At 43.4% G+C, this 18,789-nt stretch overlaps 2 protein-coding genes across 2 annotated transcripts in view; one reads left to right on the top strand and one right to left on the bottom strand.

The window, feature by feature from the left end:
* Positions 1–1,430: 1,430 nt before the first annotated feature.
* Pcna (proliferating cell nuclear antigen) lies at positions 1,431–5,303 on the bottom strand. Its single transcript, NM_022381.3, has 6 exons — positions 5,021–5,303; positions 4,117–4,214; positions 3,904–3,971; positions 3,476–3,670; positions 1,906–2,029; positions 1,431–1,822 (listed from the first exon to the last, which is right to left on the bottom strand). The coding sequence occupies exons 1-6, from the start codon at positions 5,239–5,241 to the stop codon at positions 1,743–1,745; spliced, it is 786 nt and encodes a 261-aa protein (NP_071776.1). The 5' UTR covers positions 5,242–5,303; the 3' UTR covers positions 1,431–1,742.
* Positions 5,304–17,352: 12,049 nt separating this feature from the next.
* Cds2 (CDP-diacylglycerol synthase 2) overlaps positions 17,353–18,789 on the top strand; it is a 38,590-nt gene continuing 37,153 nt past the window's right edge. The window contains exon 1 of the mRNA NM_053643.2: positions 17,353–17,522. Within this exon, the coding sequence (NP_446095.2) occupies positions 17,469–17,522 (54 nt within the window). The 5' untranslated portion in view covers positions 17,353–17,468. The remainder of the gene's footprint in view (positions 17,523–18,789) is intronic.

Below are 18,789 nucleotides of genomic sequence, written 5' to 3' on the forward strand. Positions count from 1 at the left end.
TAGAGGCGCACCGGAAGTGGTGTCACCAGGAAATTATGTCATCGAATCCCGCTTCCAGGGCGCATGGCTGGAGAGCTTCATTGCTGTCTTTTTAATGTTTGGTAGGGTTTATGTAGCGCTGACTGTCCTCGAACTCAAGAGGTCTGCCCGGGACTAAAGGCGAATGGCACCACGCTCAACGGGGTATCGCTTTTGTCTTGTTCTGGTGACCCGGACCTGCTGCCTCCATAGGGTGGGTGGGCGTGTACTTAGGGTTTCACCCATTGGGATCAAGCCCACAGCAAAACTGTTAAATCAGGTTCTCGTCCAGACCCCATGGCCAAGCCTGTGCACAGCAGAGTCCCCGGGATCCAAAGGGGTGGGCAAGGAATACATACCAGGTATCTTGCCTTGCCCTAGACACTCCTATGCTGACACTGGTTGGCACTCACTAATTAGCGTTCTCGCAGCCCCAAATCCTTGCTTCCCTACCTGATTATTAGACACACCCAGGTGTCTACTAGGCACAATTGAGTTCTAACATACGTCCACGTGAAACAGTGACCAGCCTTGATAAAGCATTTCCATCATTCCAGAGGTCTATGAAAGGAGTATTTGCAGCCTACCTACTACTTCTTTCCATACTTAACTGGCTCAAAGAATTGAAAGTTGTAGCTAACTGGGAATGAGCGCTAACCAATAACCTCCTAGAACAGTCAAAGCTGTAGTTTACATACTGTCAAACATAAAACACAATGGAAAAAATGAATTTGGGGACTATGGAGAGCTTAGTGTTTAAAAACCGTCAAGTGTGGCCTCTGGGAGCAGAGCATTCAGACACTATATTAACCATGTTTTGAGAGCCTGCTAGAATAAAGCAAAAACACAGAAGATGGTTCCCCACACCAAGCCAGGTTTAATACACGCACGCTCACCCATACCTGCAAAATACATGCACACATAAAAACTGAAGGGGAAGAGGGGTGATTTGGATGAGCAATGCTTACAGCATAAAGGTGTTTGTCACCAAGCTTGAAGAACTGTTCAATCCCTGGAAGCCATGTTGTAGGGGTATACCAATTCCTATAAATTGTCCTGATCTCCACATGAGGCTCACACATACACAGAAAATACAAAGCATTCAAGTATTCTTTAGTGTGTAGCATATCAAAACCACAGGGCCTTTTTAAACCCTTCACGGTTGGATCAAGTATCCACAAAGTTTATGCCTTTTATTTATTGATATAGACACACACACAGCCAATAAAGTTGCATTTTAAAAGAGCTACATCCCAAATAAGACTACCAGAAAAAATTTGTACAACTTAATTATATATACTAAAGCTAAACATTTTTACTGCCATCTCCATGATGGAAAACAAAAACCCATTTATATAACAGAGTAACTATTCAGCAGCTATGGCGCAAAGAAGGCACCACTCTTGACTTTTCAAATTCAGTTAACTTTATTTAAATTGAAAAATATTTCTTAAAACTGCATTTAGCGTCAAGATCATTTATGAAAATCACCAGTATTTGTAAGGCAGAGACATTTATGTTAACAAAACCAGTTTTTACTTTGGAGCTTATTCTGTAAGCAAATTATGGAGAGGAAAAAAAAGGTTATTTACAGAAGATATCTACATTTTATTTTAATATTTAAGAATACTCAGGTACAAACTTGGTGACAGAAAAGACCTCAGAACACGCTGGCATCTCAGAAGCGATCGTCAAAGGTTTAGTTTCTCAATTTCTAGCAACGCCTAAGATCCTTCTTCATCTTCGATCTTGGGAGCCAAATAATACTTTAAGTGTCCCATGTCAGCAATTTTATACTCTACAACTGAAAGACAGGAAAAATTCAGTACCGAGTATTATAAATACCATACTACAAAACAGTGTTCAAAACAATGTTGGTTATCTTACCAAGGGGTACATCTGCAGACATACTGAGTGTTACTGTAGGAGACAGTGGAGTGGCTTTTGTGAAAAAGTTCAGGTACCTCAGAGCAAAAGTTAGCTGAACTGGCTCATTCATCTCTATGGACACCTAAAAACGAAAACAGGCTCACTTTAGACATCATCAAAAACTCATACTACTAGTTCATGATATACACTACAAAACAAAACTGTTAGGAAAACCTTGCCTAAAGAAAAATAAAAACATGTTTAGCTCATCAATCCTGTAGAACCATACCCCAAGCAATCAAGACAAAGGAGAAAGCTGTTCCTAGTCAGACTTCAAACACTGATCTGTTGCAAAGAATGCATGAAGGAAAACGACACAAAAACCACTTCTAAAAACAAAAATAACCAACAGTTGAATGTAAGCTAAGGAATATGTAAACCAATTTTCATTGTATGAGTATCAATTTTATTCAAGTCCCAATTCTTTAAACTTCTCAAATAAAGAATATGTAGATACTGAAGTTATTTCTTTGGTTGTGGAAATGCTTGCACTTCAGACAAATACTGATAGATTGAATGTCTTGAGAAGTGAGGAGCTGAAGTTCACAGGGAAGTAGACATAATTCAGCAGAGTAAGGTTAAGAACTAGCTCTCTGAGTTGTGTGTATATCTATCTATGCTCTAATTCTTATACTTACATTTACTTTAAGTCTGTGCAGAGGACAAGAAAGTAACACCTTCTATTTACCTTACATACTTTGTGGTAAGCACTCTGAATCTCACCATATTAACCCTGAAATCTCACTTAGTTCAGACTTTGATGCTAAGGCTCGGTAGCAAAACTTAAAAGTGTAACCATGAAATATACATCTGATTCCTGAGAAAGCCTTGAGTCAGGGCTACTTAGGAATTAAGAGAACTAGTGTGTTCTGCTTGAATGAGGGCTTGCCAAGCATCTTCCCCTGCCATCCCAATTTCTTCCCCATTTTTTGAGATCCATTTTCTGCAAGGTAGACTTTAAACTGAGAATCATCCTGTTGTTGCTTTGAGTGTCACAGTTATGGGTTTGAGCCACCATGTCCAGCTTCCTCTAGGCACATAAAATGTCAGAGTATTCAATGCAACTCTTTCCGAGTTGCATGAAGTCTTATTTCCTTTGGTACTGTGGATATTCTTATTATTGTATTGAGTCCTGTTGCCTGTAGCTAGGCCTAAATTACAACCTAACTTTGCTCAGTCTGCTTTTGCACCATTAAATGAACTAGTAACTGAACCTACAACACATAAAAGCTATTAGAGGAGCTACATGATCCCAAGACTTTTACACCCCCAACCATTCCGTTCACTTGCTAATCCTCACTGATTTGTCAAGAGTATTTCCAGGAAGCAAAAGGTTGTACACTTAGCTTTCCAAATCCTGTCTGTAAAAGCTTATGTGGCATCATCTGAGTTCCAAGCCAGCTTGGTCTACTCAGAATGCCATCTCAAAATGAAAGAATGAATAAACAAACAGAAGTCAAGGCTTAATGGCTAAGCCGGCAATCCTGCTTCAGACACAGTTAGCTGGACGACACCTCTTGCTACTTACAGCTTCCTCTTCTTTATCAACATTGCTTGTCTGGGACAACTTAATGTTCCCATTGCCAAGCTCCCCACTCGCAGAAAACTTCACCCCGTCCTTTGCACAGGAGATCACCACAGCATCTCCAATATGGCTAAGGTCCCGGCATATACGTGCAAATTCACCAGATGGCATCTTTACTACGCAGCTGTACTCCTGTTCCTGTAAATGCAAGGTTAAAGGTCAGTCTAGAAAAGAGGAAGACTCAGCTTCATGTTCTCAAGTTTCAGCACCTTAACTAGAACTCAGAACACAAGACTTCTGATGTCTTTACAACTCAATCAAGTTTAGGCTGTTGTGGTCTGGTGAAATGGCAAACACCACAACTCCACTTTAGAACATGCATCAGCTGGTATCACAGCTTGGTAAAACACCATCAGAAACAAGATACTTACTGGGATTCCAAGTTGCTCAACGTCTAAGTCCATTAACTTCATCTCATAGTCTGAAACTTTCTCTTGATCTACCAAAAGAAATCCAAGTGTTACTGAAGCACATGTTCATATCTATGTTGTAAATTTACCACAACCCTGTTGTTTTTAATTGTGAGAAACAGAAACAGCACACTTTAATTTCTGTAGCAACTGAGTTTTAAGGGTGTAACTTACTTGGTGCTTCAAATACTAGTGCTAAGGTATCAGCATTATCTTCAGCCCTTAATGTAATGATGTCTTCATTACCAGCACATTTTAGAATTTTGGACATGCTAGAAAAAAAAAAGGACACAGGGCTTATCAACATCATGTCTCCACATTTACATTTTTAAATTTATATTTCACATTCATGATTGGAGAATTGTTAGGGAGGATAAGGGTACCCCGAACCCTCTCAGAGGTTAAGCAAATTATCGGGTATATGTGATCCTTAAAAATCGATTTAGTAAAATGCACTAAAAGCCAACATTCAAGAACGCATCCTTTTTAGTGGGGTGTCCTCGGTTTTCAGCGTACTGGAGAGTGTGCCCTATCGCGTCTGGCCTTTTCATAAATGTTTCAAAATGTATACAAGTGACACTAATCCATATATCTGTACCAAAATAAGTCACATATTGTCCTTGAAATGTATACAGGAGGCACTAACACAGGTAGTTGTAGCAAAGTTAAAAGCTAAAACTGAGATTTTCCTGCAAATCCATGACGCGCAGTGAGATTCTAGAAGTCAAGAAAAGGCCTATCGTCACTCTAAGACTCTAAGTCGACAGTCCTTTTTCACCAGAACTCGCTTATTAGGCGCTAAAATCGGCCAGAAAAAGCTGCAGGCACTTAATGAGCGCAGCTCGGAAGCACGCATTTTCCCGCTGACTACCGCTTTGTGGCTTTGGCGCGGGAAAAAAGTAGGCGCGACAGCCAGCGCGGGCTTTTCGGAACCGCGCGCTTTGGTGGGTGATGTCCCCGGCACCACAGGCCAATCAGAAAGCGCGGACGGCCATGCCAGCCAATGCGAGTGCAGGAACACAGCCCCGCCAAGAGCCGAAGCGGGAGGGATGGGGCCCAGCTCCCGCCACCCGCTCACCTGGTGAGGTTCACGCCCATGGCCAGGTTGCGATCGCAGCGGTATGTGTCGAAGCCTTCGGAGCGCAGAGTAAGCTGCACTAAGGAGACGTGAGACGAATCCATGCTCTGTAGGTTCACGCCGCCCGAACTGATGTCCCAGCAGGCCTCATTGATGAGGTCTTTGAGGGCCTCCAGCACCTTCTTCAGGATGGAGCCCTGGATCAGGCGTGCCTCAAACATGGTGGCGGAGTTGCGACGTCTAGATGAGAGTTACTGTAAGGGGAGCGAGGTCTTGCTGACAAGGTACCCCGACTCACGATGCAGAAGTAGCGTGAAGACCAGGAGGGACGATAACCAGTCACCTGCGCCCGCAACCGTCTAATGCCGCGGCTTCCTAGGCGCGCGCTCTTTCAGTGCGCGAGGTTGTGGCGTCACAGCGCTGACCCACCCACCTCTCCTCTAGAACCAATCGTATCCGTGGTTTGAGCAAGGCCCGCCCCGCCGCGTATACAGAGGCGGAGCTGTGCGGTAAGAGCGTGGGAGGCGAGGGGCATCACGGGGTTCGCGTAGGCTGTCGTCACCGCCGGTGTTGGAGGGAGCTTAGGCTGTGGTTTCCATGTTCCTTAGGAAGTTTCTGCGCCACGGAAATGAAAGCCACTTGCAGTGCGCGGCGGCCTGCCTTGAAGAGGGAGACTGTAGTTCCTTCAAACACAGTGGAGTGCGTTTCTTTTACTACTGCGTAAAAAATATGCCGCAAAATATTGAGTAATAAAGAGGCCATCTTATCTGAACACTCCCCAATTTCATAACACTTACCTGGGTGCTTCGCTCTGAACTTTCCTCCCTAAAGATTTAAAAAAAAAAATGCCTCTTAACGCGAACGCTTCTGCAAAGATATATAGTTCATGTGTACCACGTAATTAGTTTCCTGTATGGTTGGTTTCTTTTATATTTTTAAAGGTAGATATTAGTATTTTCATCTTAGTTTTAGGCTTAAGATGAACCCAAGCCTGAGCCCCATCTTGAAAATATTAGCTGTTGCAGGTGAAGCGTCTTTCATATGTCCCTGGGCTGCAGCATTTTGTTCTACTAAAACTTCTTTTTCCTATTGATTATGAGGATGGAGAAGAACTGAATGTAGGTAATGGGCATCATTTACAAAAGGATATAAATGATTTCTATTTCTAATGCTTTTTCTCTTGGTTTTGGTGGTAGATAAAATATATTTGATAGTGGAAGTGTAAAACTTCCAGCTTCCATTTGGAATGCCTCTTCTAACTGTAGACACAACTTTTGGTGTGTGATGTTTTATTTATTTGCATTTTTTTTTTTACTAATAAGACATATAAAATTTCAGAAAGTTAAAAGGATTGTTTTAGCTGGTAAGAGTGTTTTACAGCTAATTCCAGCACATGGGAAGGCTGAGGTGGGAGGGCCTAGATTTAAACTCAGCTTGGACTATCTACCAAGACTGACACGAAGGGGGAAAAAGGAATGGTTTACGTATGAAAATATTAACCACATATCATGTGTATTTATTCTTCCCTTATTTACAGCATTTCTCTTTAGCTTGTCTTGTTTGATTTTTCTTTTCCTGGCTTGGGGATTTAGGCAGGACATTGTATAACAACTCTTATCATTGAGCCATAGCCTCAGCCTGTTAGGAGTCTCCATAATTTTTTGAGGCTTGCTTTAAACTCACTCTGTTATCCATGCTGGCCTTGAACTCACAATTTGATGCCACAGCCTCTGGAGAAGCTGGGATTCTAGGGCTGTGGCATCATGATGAAATAACTCATTTATTTCATCAAGTCTAGAATACTCTTGACCATTCTGATGCCAAATGTCAATTTTCCCTACACTGTTTACCCCATCTGGCATATGGTATTAGGGGTATCTGTGTTATTGGACTTTAGATATATTGATTGTTTGTTTGTTTGTTTGTTTGTTTTGTTTGAGATAAGAGCCTCTTATGTTCCCTGGCTGTACTGGAGTTTGCTTGGACCAGGCTGGCAAATTTGACTTTTTAAAATTTATGTGCATGAGTGTTTTGTCTGCATGCATATCTGTGTACTATGTGCTTGCCTACTGCCCCTGGGGGCAGAAGGCAGCATTGGATCTCCCAGGAGAGGAGTTACATAGGGTTGTGAGTTACCACATGGGTGCTGGAAACTGAGCTCCAGATTCTCTGCAGGAGAAGCTAGTGTGCTCTTAACCACTGAGCCATCTCTCTAGCCCAGCATTTTTTATACGTTTCAAGAAGTTTATAAGTTTATAAGAAGCATCATTATTTCCTGCAGCACAAAAGAGGGAAACTCTCTAATTGCCATGCAGTGCTTTATTACATACAATTTTGATACTGTATAGTTAAAAATAAAAATGGTATGGGCTGGAGAGATGGCTCAGTGGTTAAGAGCACTCGCTGCTCTTCCAAAGGTCCTGAGTTCAATTCCCAGTACCTGCATGGCAGCTCACAACTGTGTGATGCTGTCTTCTGGTGTGCAGATGTATGTGCAGAAAAGTACCTGTTTCTATATAAACACATAAATAAATCTTAGGGCTGGAGAGATGGCTCAGCGGTTAAGAATACTAACTGCTCTTCCATAGGTCCTGAATTCAAATCCCCAGCAACCACATGGTGGCTCACAACCATCTGTAAAGGGATCATCTGGTGTGTCTGAAGACAGCTGCAGTGAACTCATATAAATCAAAATAAATAAATCTTGGGGTTGGGGATTTAGCTCAGTGGTAGAGCGCTTGCCTAGGAAGCACAAGGCCCTGGGTTCGGTCCCCAGCTCCGAAAAAAAGAACCAAAAAAAAAAAAAAAACTTTAAAAAAATAAATCTTTAAAATATTGAATAAAATTTTTTAAAATAAAAAATGCAGAAAACCCCACTATTATACTTTCAGGCCCTCTACTCCGACCCCTTAATCATATATTACCCTTGTGGGTATCTTTTAAGAAAAACCTGGGAGCTAGGGGTATATCAGGCTCCTGGAAGCATGTATTTCTTGGCATCAGCAGTATTGTCTGGGTGTGGTGGCTGTTTATGGGATGGATCCCCAAGTGGGGCAGGCTCTGGATGGCCTTTCCTTCAGTCTGTGCTCTAAACTTGGTCTCCATATCTCCTCCTGCAAGTATTTTTGTTCCCCCTTCTAAGAAGGACTGACACATCCACACTTTGGTCTTCCTTCTTCTTGAGCTTCATGTGGTCTGTGAATTGTATCTTGGGTGTTCCGAGCTTTTGGGATTATTGCTTTATTAATATTTATATGTGGTACATGAATGCTTCAGCACATGTGTGGAGGTCAGAGGAAAACATGCAAGACTCAGCTCTGTTCTTCCACCGTGGATCGCAGAATAGAACTCAGGTCGCCCAGATTAGTGGTAAGTCCCTTTGCCTACTACGCTGTCTTGACAGCCTGAGTAATTCCTTCACACATCAAAGGTGACATAGGGCTGGGCTTGCAGCTCAGTGTTACTGTGTGGTTAGGACCTTGGGTTAGATATCCAATACCACAGCACAAACAAAAATAAAAACCCATAATATAGCTGCAAAAATCTGTGAGAATTTTCTTGTGTTTCTTAAAATCTCGTCTCCTTTGCAAACCATAGAATCTGTTCTTTCCTAACAACAATATACATCTTCTGTTGCTCTGTCTCAGTGCTGGGGCTTACATAATATTTTCTTTTCTTTTCTTTTTTTTTTTTTTTTAAAGATTTATTTATTTAATGTTGGTACACTGTAGCTGTTTTCACACAGACCAGAAGAGGGCATCAGATCCCATTACAGATGGTTGTGAGCCACCATGTGGTTGCTGGGAATTAAACTCAGGACCTCTGGAAGAGCAGTCAGTGCCCTTAACCGCTGAGCCATCTCTCCAGCCCCCACATAATATTTTCTTTAATGCCTAGACACAGAGTAGTCATTTTAGAGACTTTTTTTTTTGAATGCTGGGAACTGATGTCAGGACTTCAGAAAAGCTAAACGGAAGCCCGCCTCTGAGCCACACCCCAGCCTCCTGAAGACACAGAAGACACATCTGCCTTTAAATGGCAGATGAACTCCATTGGGCATGCTGCCTGCAGTGCCCATGAATTTACTGAAACAAGTACTTACAACTAGCTATGTATTAGCTGTAGAAAGCCTGCCTAAGGAGGTAGCATTTTACCAGAGAAGCTAGCTGTTTGGGAGTGGAAGAAAGAGCAGTGTAGTAGAGAGCAGAATGATTAAAATGGTAGCCACTGGGGCTGGGGATGTAGCTCATACATACACAAGTCTCCAGGTTCCATCCCCAGAAACGCAGGAGAGAAAGAGAGGGAGAGGAAGAAAGAGAGGACGAGACCGAAGAGTGTGATAAGAAAAGGTGCGCTCAGTGTCGTGTGGTAGACCCCAAAGGTTGACAGGGCTGAAACATAATGAACAGGTGGAGGCCGATCAGGTGAGGTTGCAGAGCCAGGCAGGGACAGATCACACAGGACTGTGCTGGCCCTTTGTAAGTGCAAGGCAGTGTTAAAACAGACCCCTGCACTTTAAATACAGGGTCTCGCTGTAGGTCAGGCTGCCCTGGAACTTGTTACATAGCATAGGGTAGCCTCAAACTTAGGACCCTTCTACAACATGTCTCTGGCATGGTCCAGTTTACATTTTCAGGGAATCTTTAACATTTAGGAATGAAATAAATGAATTATGCATATTTTATCTGATGCCTGGTGAAACTTTTAGAACACATCAATGGAATCTTCCTAGTAACAATTCTTCAAACTCCAGATAAAGGGCTCAAGTTTAAGTTAGGTGCGATAACGTAAGTTGGTAATGAAGTACATAAAGGAAAAGTGGTTATTACATACTGGTTTATTGATTTACTTTGTGAAAACACTGGCTGTACAGCTTGTGGCCAAACATAACATCACCTCGCTACAGAATCAGAATGACATGGACAGGGGATAAGGCAATTGAAAAATCTCAGCCTCAAAATGCTTGTTGTCCCTAGCAATCTGACCACAAAAGCTTACACTTGCCAACTGTAACACATGTACTTGAAAAGCAAAAAGCTAATTGTGATGCATGCTTCGTGGAAGACATTTGCTTACTTGCCTACTCACCCCATCTCATTTTAAAATACAAAATGAGGGCTGGAGAGATGGCTCAGCAGGTAAGAGCACTGACTGTTCTTCCAGAGGACTTGAGTTCAAATCCCACAAACCACATGGTGGCTCACAGCCATCTGTAATGAGATCTGATGCCCTCTTCTGGTGTGTCTGAAGACAGCTACAGTGTACTCATATATAATAAATCTTTAAAAAAAAAACCCAAAACTTTAAAAAAATAAAATAAAATATAAAATGAGAATGTAAAATGGACTTGGAACTGAAGTATTTTTGGTCTTTGTTTTATTTATTTATTTATTTTAACACTTTTTTTATATTTATTTATTCTGCCTGCAGGCCAGAAGAGGGCGCTAGATCTGATTATAGATGGCTGTGAGCCACCATGTGGTTGCTGGGACTTGAACTCAGGACCACTGGAAGAACAGTCAGTTCTCTTAACCTCTGAGCCATCTCTCCAACCCTTTATTTTGTTTTCAAGACAGGGTTTCTCTACATACCCCTGCCTGTCCTGGAACTCACTGTGTAGACTAGGCTGGCTTTGAACTCAAAGATGCATGTGCCTCTGCCTCCCAAGTGCGGGACCAACAGTGCACTCCCATAGCCACTCAGGACTGAAGTCTTTCAGGAGCTATCTTGGCTTTGGTCGACCAGTGAATATATCTCTGTTCCACTCCTGGTGCAGGAGTACTTATTCCTGAGAGATTCCCTCGACAGCAATTCTGGCTTTAGGGAGGATGAGGGAAGAGGAGTATGATGGTAGTCCCTGGCTACAAGACAAGTTTACAGCTATGTGAGACCTTCTTAAAACAACTGAGAAGCAAGGGTGAGCTGTGGTTGAGGATGTCAAATTACATTCAAATGAATGTAAATTCAGTAAGAAAAGTATTTTTGTGAATCCTTATGACATCTTGCTGCATGGGCTTCTAACATAAAACACTTCATAAGACATGAATATTTTAAAACTTCTGGGTTGGGGATTTAGCTCAGTGGTAGAGCTAAGAAAAGAAAAAGAAAAAAAAAAAAGAAAGAAAGAAAAACTTCTAAAAGTCCGGCTTCGGTGAACACACCAGGTTTTTTTTCCAGGACATTAACTCAAACTGAGTTTTGCTTTTTTGTTTTGTTTTTTTAACTAGAAGCAGGTTCTTTTTTTTTTTTTTTTTTTTTTTTTTTTTTTTTTTTTTGGTTCTTTTTTTCCGGAGCTAGGGACCGAACCCAGGGCCTTGCGCTTCCTAGGCAAGGGCTCTACCACTGAGCTAAATCCCCAACCCTTAGAAGCAGGTTCTTAATGGAGCCCAGACTGGCCTGGAACTCACTATGTATTCCAGAATGGCCTTAGGCATGCAATAATTCCCCTGTCTTAGCTTCCTGAGTGCCAGGATTATAGGCATGAGCAACCTGGCTTAAGATGGAGCCTTAGATTTGGATTAGGCATCTGTTCTGAGCCCAAGAAACCAAACCAGTTCAGCTTTGCTTGGTTATCTAAGGTCCTATAGCCAATGAACCGGTAAAGCTGGGAACAGTTATCTAGTTCAACTAGTCAATTGCTAGTTGCTTGACTAAATTGTAGCCACCTAAATTGTTTCTGAATTCACAGGGATGGTTTTCTGAAAAAGCTCTCTGATTGCATTGTTGGCCCCAAATCTCAGAATCTTGGTTCTGGGAGCTGATGGAATCTCGAGTGGCATTCTGTATTCTTTGCTTAAAAAAAATCCTACTTGGGGTTGGGGATTTAGCTCAGTGGTAGAGCACTTGCCTAGGAAGCGCAAGGCCCTGGGTTTGGTCCCCAGCTCCGGGGGAAAAAAAAAAAAAGAACCAAAAAAAAAAAAAAATTCCTACTGAAGGATTCCTGTTTAAAAAAAAAAAGTTTTGACTATTTTTTTAGTACTGGCATGGGACACAGGATCTTCAGCAAGCTCACACAGCTTTCCCACTGATCTGGTGCTGCTGTGTATACAAATGCTAAATTCTGAACCCCAAGATCTGTTGTGACTCGCCCCCCCCAGCAGATTCTCAACATATACCATCTTTTGTTGTGTCTGTTTAAAGCTGATGGTTAAATAAAAGAGGCTACAGCTAATTCCTTGGGAGAACAGAGTAGGTGGGGTTTCAGTCACAGGCAGGGACCACGGGGGTGGGGGGGAGACAGGAAGAAGGGAGAATGAGAACAGGGGGTCTCCATTAGATGTGGTGGACCAGGAGAACATGGCCAGATGAAATGCCCTCTGACTGACAGAACAGAAATAACCCAGGCGAGGAGATTCACAGAGTAAATACTTGGGGAGCACAACTGGAATTTTAAAGTCTATGGTATAAATAATTAGATTAGGAGTGATTTGCCCAGTTAATGTGCTAAAGCTGATTTTAAAAATCCATAGGAGTCTGTCTCAATTACTGGGGGACTGGCCGGGTCATAGTAATAACCAACAGAGTTATTAAGTTATTAACACTCAAAACCATTGCAGGAAGCTTGGTTGCAGTTCTGGACTTACCTTCAGTAAGAGAAAGGGAGCTTTACGAAAAATCCAGAAAGGCATGGCTGCCAGAGTCAAGGCCTGATGTTAGTGTATGTGTGAAATATTGTTTGGCACCTTAGCAAACAAATATACATTCCATAGAGATACGTTTTAACCTTCTATATGAAGCATTGCATGTGGGAGTGTAAAAGGTGGTGTTTGTCAGGGCTGGGGATGGAAGCCAGGACCGTGCTGCTGATCTACCACCAAGTTATCCCCATAGTCTGTGCCTGGTGTAATTTTCTGGTAGGAAATTGGAAATAAATATTAAAAGTCTTAGAATTTGGGGTTGTGGATGTGGTTCAAGTTGCACAAACTTTCCACATATGCAGGAAGTCATGGGTCCTGTCCACTGGGCACCACATAAACCTAGGATTTAAGCACACACCTTTAATCCCATACCCCAGGAGGCAGAGACAGTGTATCTCTCTGAGTTCCTGGCCAGCGTGTTCTACAAAGTGAAAGTGAGTACCAGGACAGCCAAGACTACACAGAAAAACTCTGTCTGGAAATACTAGACCCCTCTCCCCAAACAACCAAAAAGACCCAACAACAATGACTCAAACCTAGGACTTAGGATGATGAGGCTGGAGGTGCTCATTGAACAGCAGCAAGAGGGGCAGGAGAAGGTGAACACGACGAACCAATGGGCAATGGCCTTCAACGAGCCTGGGCCTGTGAGGAGGTATTAGGTAGGCAGTAATCTAGTAATCCTTTACTGTGGACCACACCTAGCCTTCCTGACAGTTCTTTTTTCTTAAAGATTTATTTTATGTATGTGAGTACACTGTCACTGTCTTCAGACACACCAGAAGAGGGCATCGGATCTCATTACAGACGGTTGTGAGCCATCATGTGGTTGCTGGGAATTGAACTCAGGACCTCTGGAAGAAAGCAGTCAGTGCTCTTTACTGCTGAGCCATTTCTCCAGCCCCGGACAGTTCTTTAATAAACTTATTGTTAAGGACAATTATTCCTATAAGAAGAAGTTCGATATACCTATTTAGGGAATTCAGCAATTTTAATGCCACTTGCATCATGTATGTATGTATGTATGTATGTATGTATGTATGTATGTATGTATGTATGTATACACACTGGGCCTTAATATGTAGCTCTGGCTGTCCTGGAACTTGCTATGTAGACTAGTCTGGCCTCAAACTCACAGATATCTGCCTGCCTCTGCCTCCTGAGTGCTGGAGATTAAAGACACGCGCCACTATGTCTGGCTATTCATTTGTTTTCCAAGACAGGGTTTCTTTTTGCAGCCTTGGCTGTCCTGGAACTTACTCTGTAGACCAAGCTGGCCTCAAACTCAGAGATCCATCCATCTGCCTCTGCCTCCCAAGTGCTGGGATTAAAGGTGTGCACCACCATTGCCTGGCTGCCTGGCTTTTTAAAGAAGTTAATATTTATTTTTTGTTTGTCTGCTTTAAAAAAAAAACAAGATCAGGGTTGAGGTGCGGTGATGTGTTCCTATAATACCAGCATTTAGGAGGCAGAGGCAGGAAGATTGCTATGAGTTTGAGGCTTGCCTCCACTATAGAGTCCAGAGACCTTGTTGGGAAAGGAAAGAAGGAAGGAACGAAGGAAGGAACGAAGGAAGGAAGGAAGGAACGAAGGAAGGAACGAAGGAAGGAACGAAGGAAGGAACGAAGGAAGGAACGAAGGAAGGAAACGGGAGGTGTTTTACTATGAAGTGACATCATTATACCCAATAATAGTAACCGCCTCATAGACTGGGTTTGTAATCAGCCTGGATATTCTAGGAGACTGGAATCCCCAAGTTCTATTAATGAACACAGTATTTTAAAATACAGGAATTAACCAAGAGGTGTAATGAAGAGAAAACATAATAAAATACACCTGAGGGCTTGAGAGATCGCTCAGTTGTTAAGAGCACTTGTTGCTAATTCAGAGGTCTCAGGCTTGATTCTCAGCACCCACATGATGGCTCACAACCATCTGTAACTCTAGTTCCAGGCAATCTAATACCCTCTATTGATTCTGACGTCTGCAGGGATCAGTCACATACATTTGGAATAGTAGTAAATCTGAGAAGAAATTTAACAACGAAAAATTTACAAGAAAGAAAATTACAAAAATGAGTCCTGGAAGAGAAGATTCCAGAGGAAAGATTAAATATAATGAGCAGAAAAGGGCTGGAGAAATGGCTCAGCAGGTAAGAGCACTGACTGTTCTTCCAGAGGTCCTGAGTTCGATTCCCAGCAACTACATGACAATCTGTAATGAGATCTGATGCCCTCTTCTGCTGTGTCTGAAGACAGCTACAGTGTACTTATATATAATAAATAAATAAATCCTTTAAAAAATAAGCAGAAAAACAAAACAAACCAACCAACCAACCAACCAGAACAAACCCCCAGGGACTGAGGAAGCACAAGATAATGTTTTGAATGATGACCGAGGAAGATTTTTTTACTTTTCTTTCTGCAATCGAAAGAGAGGCATTAAAACTGAAGTGCTATTAGCATGACTTCTAGAATTGTCTGATTAATGGATTCCTGCTCCCTATAACACTGATTGTAGGAATGCATTTGATTTGAGCTCAATTAAGTCTGATGATAAGTGAGAACTTTGTTCAGGCCAAATTCTAAGACATTTTCTCAGTGAGTACATATTTTATAACTGTAATTTGTATTGTGCTCCAGGTCTTGGTTTATTTTTGATGTGTATGGGTATTTTGTCTCCATGTACATCTGTGCAATGTGTGTGCACCTGGTGCCCTCGGAGGCTAGAGAAGGAGATTGAATCCCCTAGGACTGTAGTCCCAGACAGTCAGAATTTAGAATTTCCAGAGGACCTGAGCAGCCATGTGGGTGCTGAGAATTTAGCTCAGGTCCTCTGGAGGAACAGCCAGCTCTCCTAGTCACTGAGTCATCTCTCCAATCCTGTTGTATTTTTTAAGATAATATTTGATTTTTTTATGTGTGTGATTGTATGAGTTATGTGTACATGTGTGCCAGAGGCCAGAGCAGGGAGTTGAATCCCTTGGAATCAGAATTATAGGCAATTGTGTGTCCCTTATGGGTGCTGAGAACCAAACCTCCATCCACTGCAAGAGCAATAAATTGAGCCATTTCTCTAGCCATGTTTTTTGGTCTCAAACTTGTTCCAAGGACTTGATGCCCTTAATTAGCAGGAAGTAGTCTCATGATATTATCACCCCTTTTCACCTCTATCTTTTTTTTCTTCTCTCCTACCTAGTGATAGGGTGTTTAAAGAGTGTTAGAAGAGGAGTGGAGAAAAAGAAAAAAAGAACTCACAAAGTAGCCAAAGTCTGGCTTCAAGTGGTACTTGTTTCTTATAGAACAAAGCAAAAATCCAAACCCAGCAAAACCAGCAAACACCAGTAGAGGAACAAGAGCACTCAAGCATTTGTGCAAAGCCGTTAAATGGCAAATAAAATTCAAAGTTCAGAGTTCTGAAGTTTGCCTAAATATTTTGCTGTTACTTTGAGGCATCATAAAAAGAACTTAAGAGTATACCCAGAGACCAGTGCTATCTAATGTCCTTTTCAGAACTCTTCCTATTTTCCGAAAACTCACAGCTCAGGTCAAAATCACTAAAAAGAAATGGAACCTCCATGTGGAAGACTTCTGTTAGATTACAATATGGCTAAGGACTGGGAGCCCTGTTTTGCAGGAGAACAATGCTGCTACGACACCGGTGTTCCTGAATTCAGACATTGGTTATAGCATGATTTTGGTTATGAACATCTGGGTTCTAATTCTTACTAGTTACCTTGTAGCTGCCAGCTAAATAATTTTCCTTTACAAGTTTAAAATCCATTAATTGTTTAGGCTGTGTCAGGAATATAGGGCTGTATAGGAAACATTCTTTTCAGCTCAAAGATTTTCGAACAGTCAGTTGTGGGTGTTAGCTTACTCACAGAAGTTGTGGTTAACAAAAATGAGGCCCCGAGTTCTACCTTCAGCACAAAACAAGACAAAAACGTAAGAAATACCTTGGATGATGTTACTTGCAGAAATCATATCCATTTCTAAGTGATCTCTCTCTCTCTCTCTCTCTCTCTCTCTCTGGGGGGCGGGTAGCACTAGAACGGGCTACATAGATCACATCCACTTGCCTGTCTCTGGAGTGCTGTGAAGGAAAAAGGTGTGTAATTTGAACGAGACAAACTAACCAAGGCTATTTCTGAGTTCGGTGCCTAGACAAAACCAGTGCTTACTAATTTACTAGCGACACGGCTTGGCAAGGCAACGTGAGTTGAAACTTAGGTTTCACCTCCTGCTATGATGTTCAGAGGTCCATCCGGTCTCTTCGCTTGTGCTCTCAAGCTGAGAGCAGCAAGTGTTGGCCAGCCTAGGCCTCCGAGAGGCGCTGTCATACCCCCAGTAACAGGTTACCTTCTGGACCCAGCACTGGAGCGCGGGCACTTGCGGTACGATGCAAGGGCCCCATTGGTTCATTCTGCTTTCTCCCGCCCCCTCCAAATTTTGTCCAATGAATATCTAGAACTCCGCTCACTCCCCCCACCTCCGCCAGGCTGCCCCGCCTCCGGGCGTCTGGGCTCCGGGGCGGAGATGGTGGCAGTGCGCCTGCGCGGTGGCTCACAGCCTCCCGGGAGGAGGAGCGAGCGGCCGCTGTAGAAACAGCGGCTCCGCTCTCACGGCAAGGGCGGCGGCAGCGGTGCTGGGCGGGGCCGGGCTCGCGGTTAGTGGCGCTGCTGCTGGGGTTGTGCGAGGCGCGGTGGGGCTGCGAGGTGCTCGGGCCCGCCGAGAGGCCGTGCACACTGAGCCGACCTCCACAGCCACCGCGCTGCTCACTCTGGGTGACGTCGCGCCCGGGTCCCCAGCATGACCGAGCTACGGCAGAGGGCTGTCCGCGAGGACGCACCTCCGGAGGACAAGGTAGAGGCCTCCTTGAATACGGAGGGGCGCGCCGGCAGCCTTGCCCTCTGACCTTTGTCACGGCCCTGGGCACCAGGCCTGGGATGCGCAGAGGGTCGGCGAGCGTTCTTTGCTCATGGGGACAGCCGCCTGCGGGCATGGGGTGTAGCGTGTGAGCTCTGGAGGGTCCTCGCCTTCCCTAGGCCTTCCTGATGTGGAGACTGGACACCCCACAGACCTTGCTTGGAGTGCGATGTAGGCTCACCGCTTGCTTTACAAATACTACTGTTAATTGGGGAGTGGAGAGACTCAGGCCATAGCATTTGTCCCCTGGGAGATTAAAACCTTATTTTGAACTTAATTAAAACATTACATTTGTTGGTTCTATCAGAGAGGCGTCTTGATTCACGCGGTGAGCGGGCAGGTTAGTGAGCAGGTGTGTGCTCCCAATGGTGGGTTTGTTTACTGCGCCAAGTGTGGGCATTGATGGGGTAAAGGAGGAAGGTAAGGAGGAGGCCATTTTGGCAGGGACACAGCCAATGTGGGGGCGCTCCTTTGGTTGAAAGTGCGAGGTTTGTGTGAAGTTGAGAAAGGTGGAGAGTGGTGGTTGTATTGTGGACGTTAAATGACAGTATTTGTGGTCAGGGTCAGTGAGTGAAGTGTGGAACCGACTAAGGCAGCCTGGACCCGAATGATGGAGTTAAAACTCAGGGATTGCGAGCTTGTGACCTGCAGAAGCTTACCTAGGCCTACAAGCTGATACGGAAATAAGGGTTCTGCTGACGGTCTGTTTCTAGCCTGTTTTCAATAAAGGAGGATATGCCGCGTTTCCCCTGATTAATAGTTGACAGAGTTTAGTATCTTTGTTTGCTTGTTCGAAACTGGGCTTCTCTCAGTAGTCCTGGCTGTCCTGGAACTTGATCTGTAGATCAGGCTGGCCTCCATTCCAGAGATCAGTCAGTGCTGGGACTAAGGACCCCCCTTCTCCCCCAAATGCTGTTTAAAGAAACATCAAGCCTAAGCACCCACGTTTGTCGTCCGAACTTTTATTTGGTTTTAGACAGAATCTCTCTATGAAGCCCTGCTAACTGGCTTAGACCTCATCCACATCTGCCTACCCTGTGCTATACAGTTAAAGGCATACCCCTCCCCCAGTCAGCCAGCTCGTACCTTTTTACGGTGTTTAAATTGGTTAGAGAGAACATCAGGAAGGAAACAAGCCTTAGGGACAGTATGCCAACAGTAATTTTACTAGGAAGAATGTTTCAGATGAAAGATAAAGGGTTTA

This window comes from Rattus norvegicus, chromosome 3 (assembly GCF_036323735.1).
Source record: "Rattus norvegicus strain BN/NHsdMcwi chromosome 3, GRCr8, whole genome shotgun sequence".
NCBI lineage: Eukaryota > Metazoa > Chordata > Mammalia > Rodentia > Muridae > Rattus > Rattus norvegicus.

Excerpts from the sequence above, each read along its gene's own strand:
- Pcna (NM_022381.3), bottom strand. The coding sequence starts at position 5,241 with ATGTTTGAGGCACGCCTGATCCAGGGCTCCATCCTGAAGAAGGTGCTG. Across the intron at positions 3,671-3,903 it reads TTGAGCAACTTGGAATCCCA|GAACAGGAGTACAGCTGCGT; the intron begins GTAAGTATCTTG and ends TTGCATTTACAG. Across the intron at positions 1,823-1,905 it reads GTCTGCAGATGTACCCCTTG|TTGTAGAGTATAAAATTGCT; the intron begins GTAAGATAACCA and ends CCTGTCTTTCAG.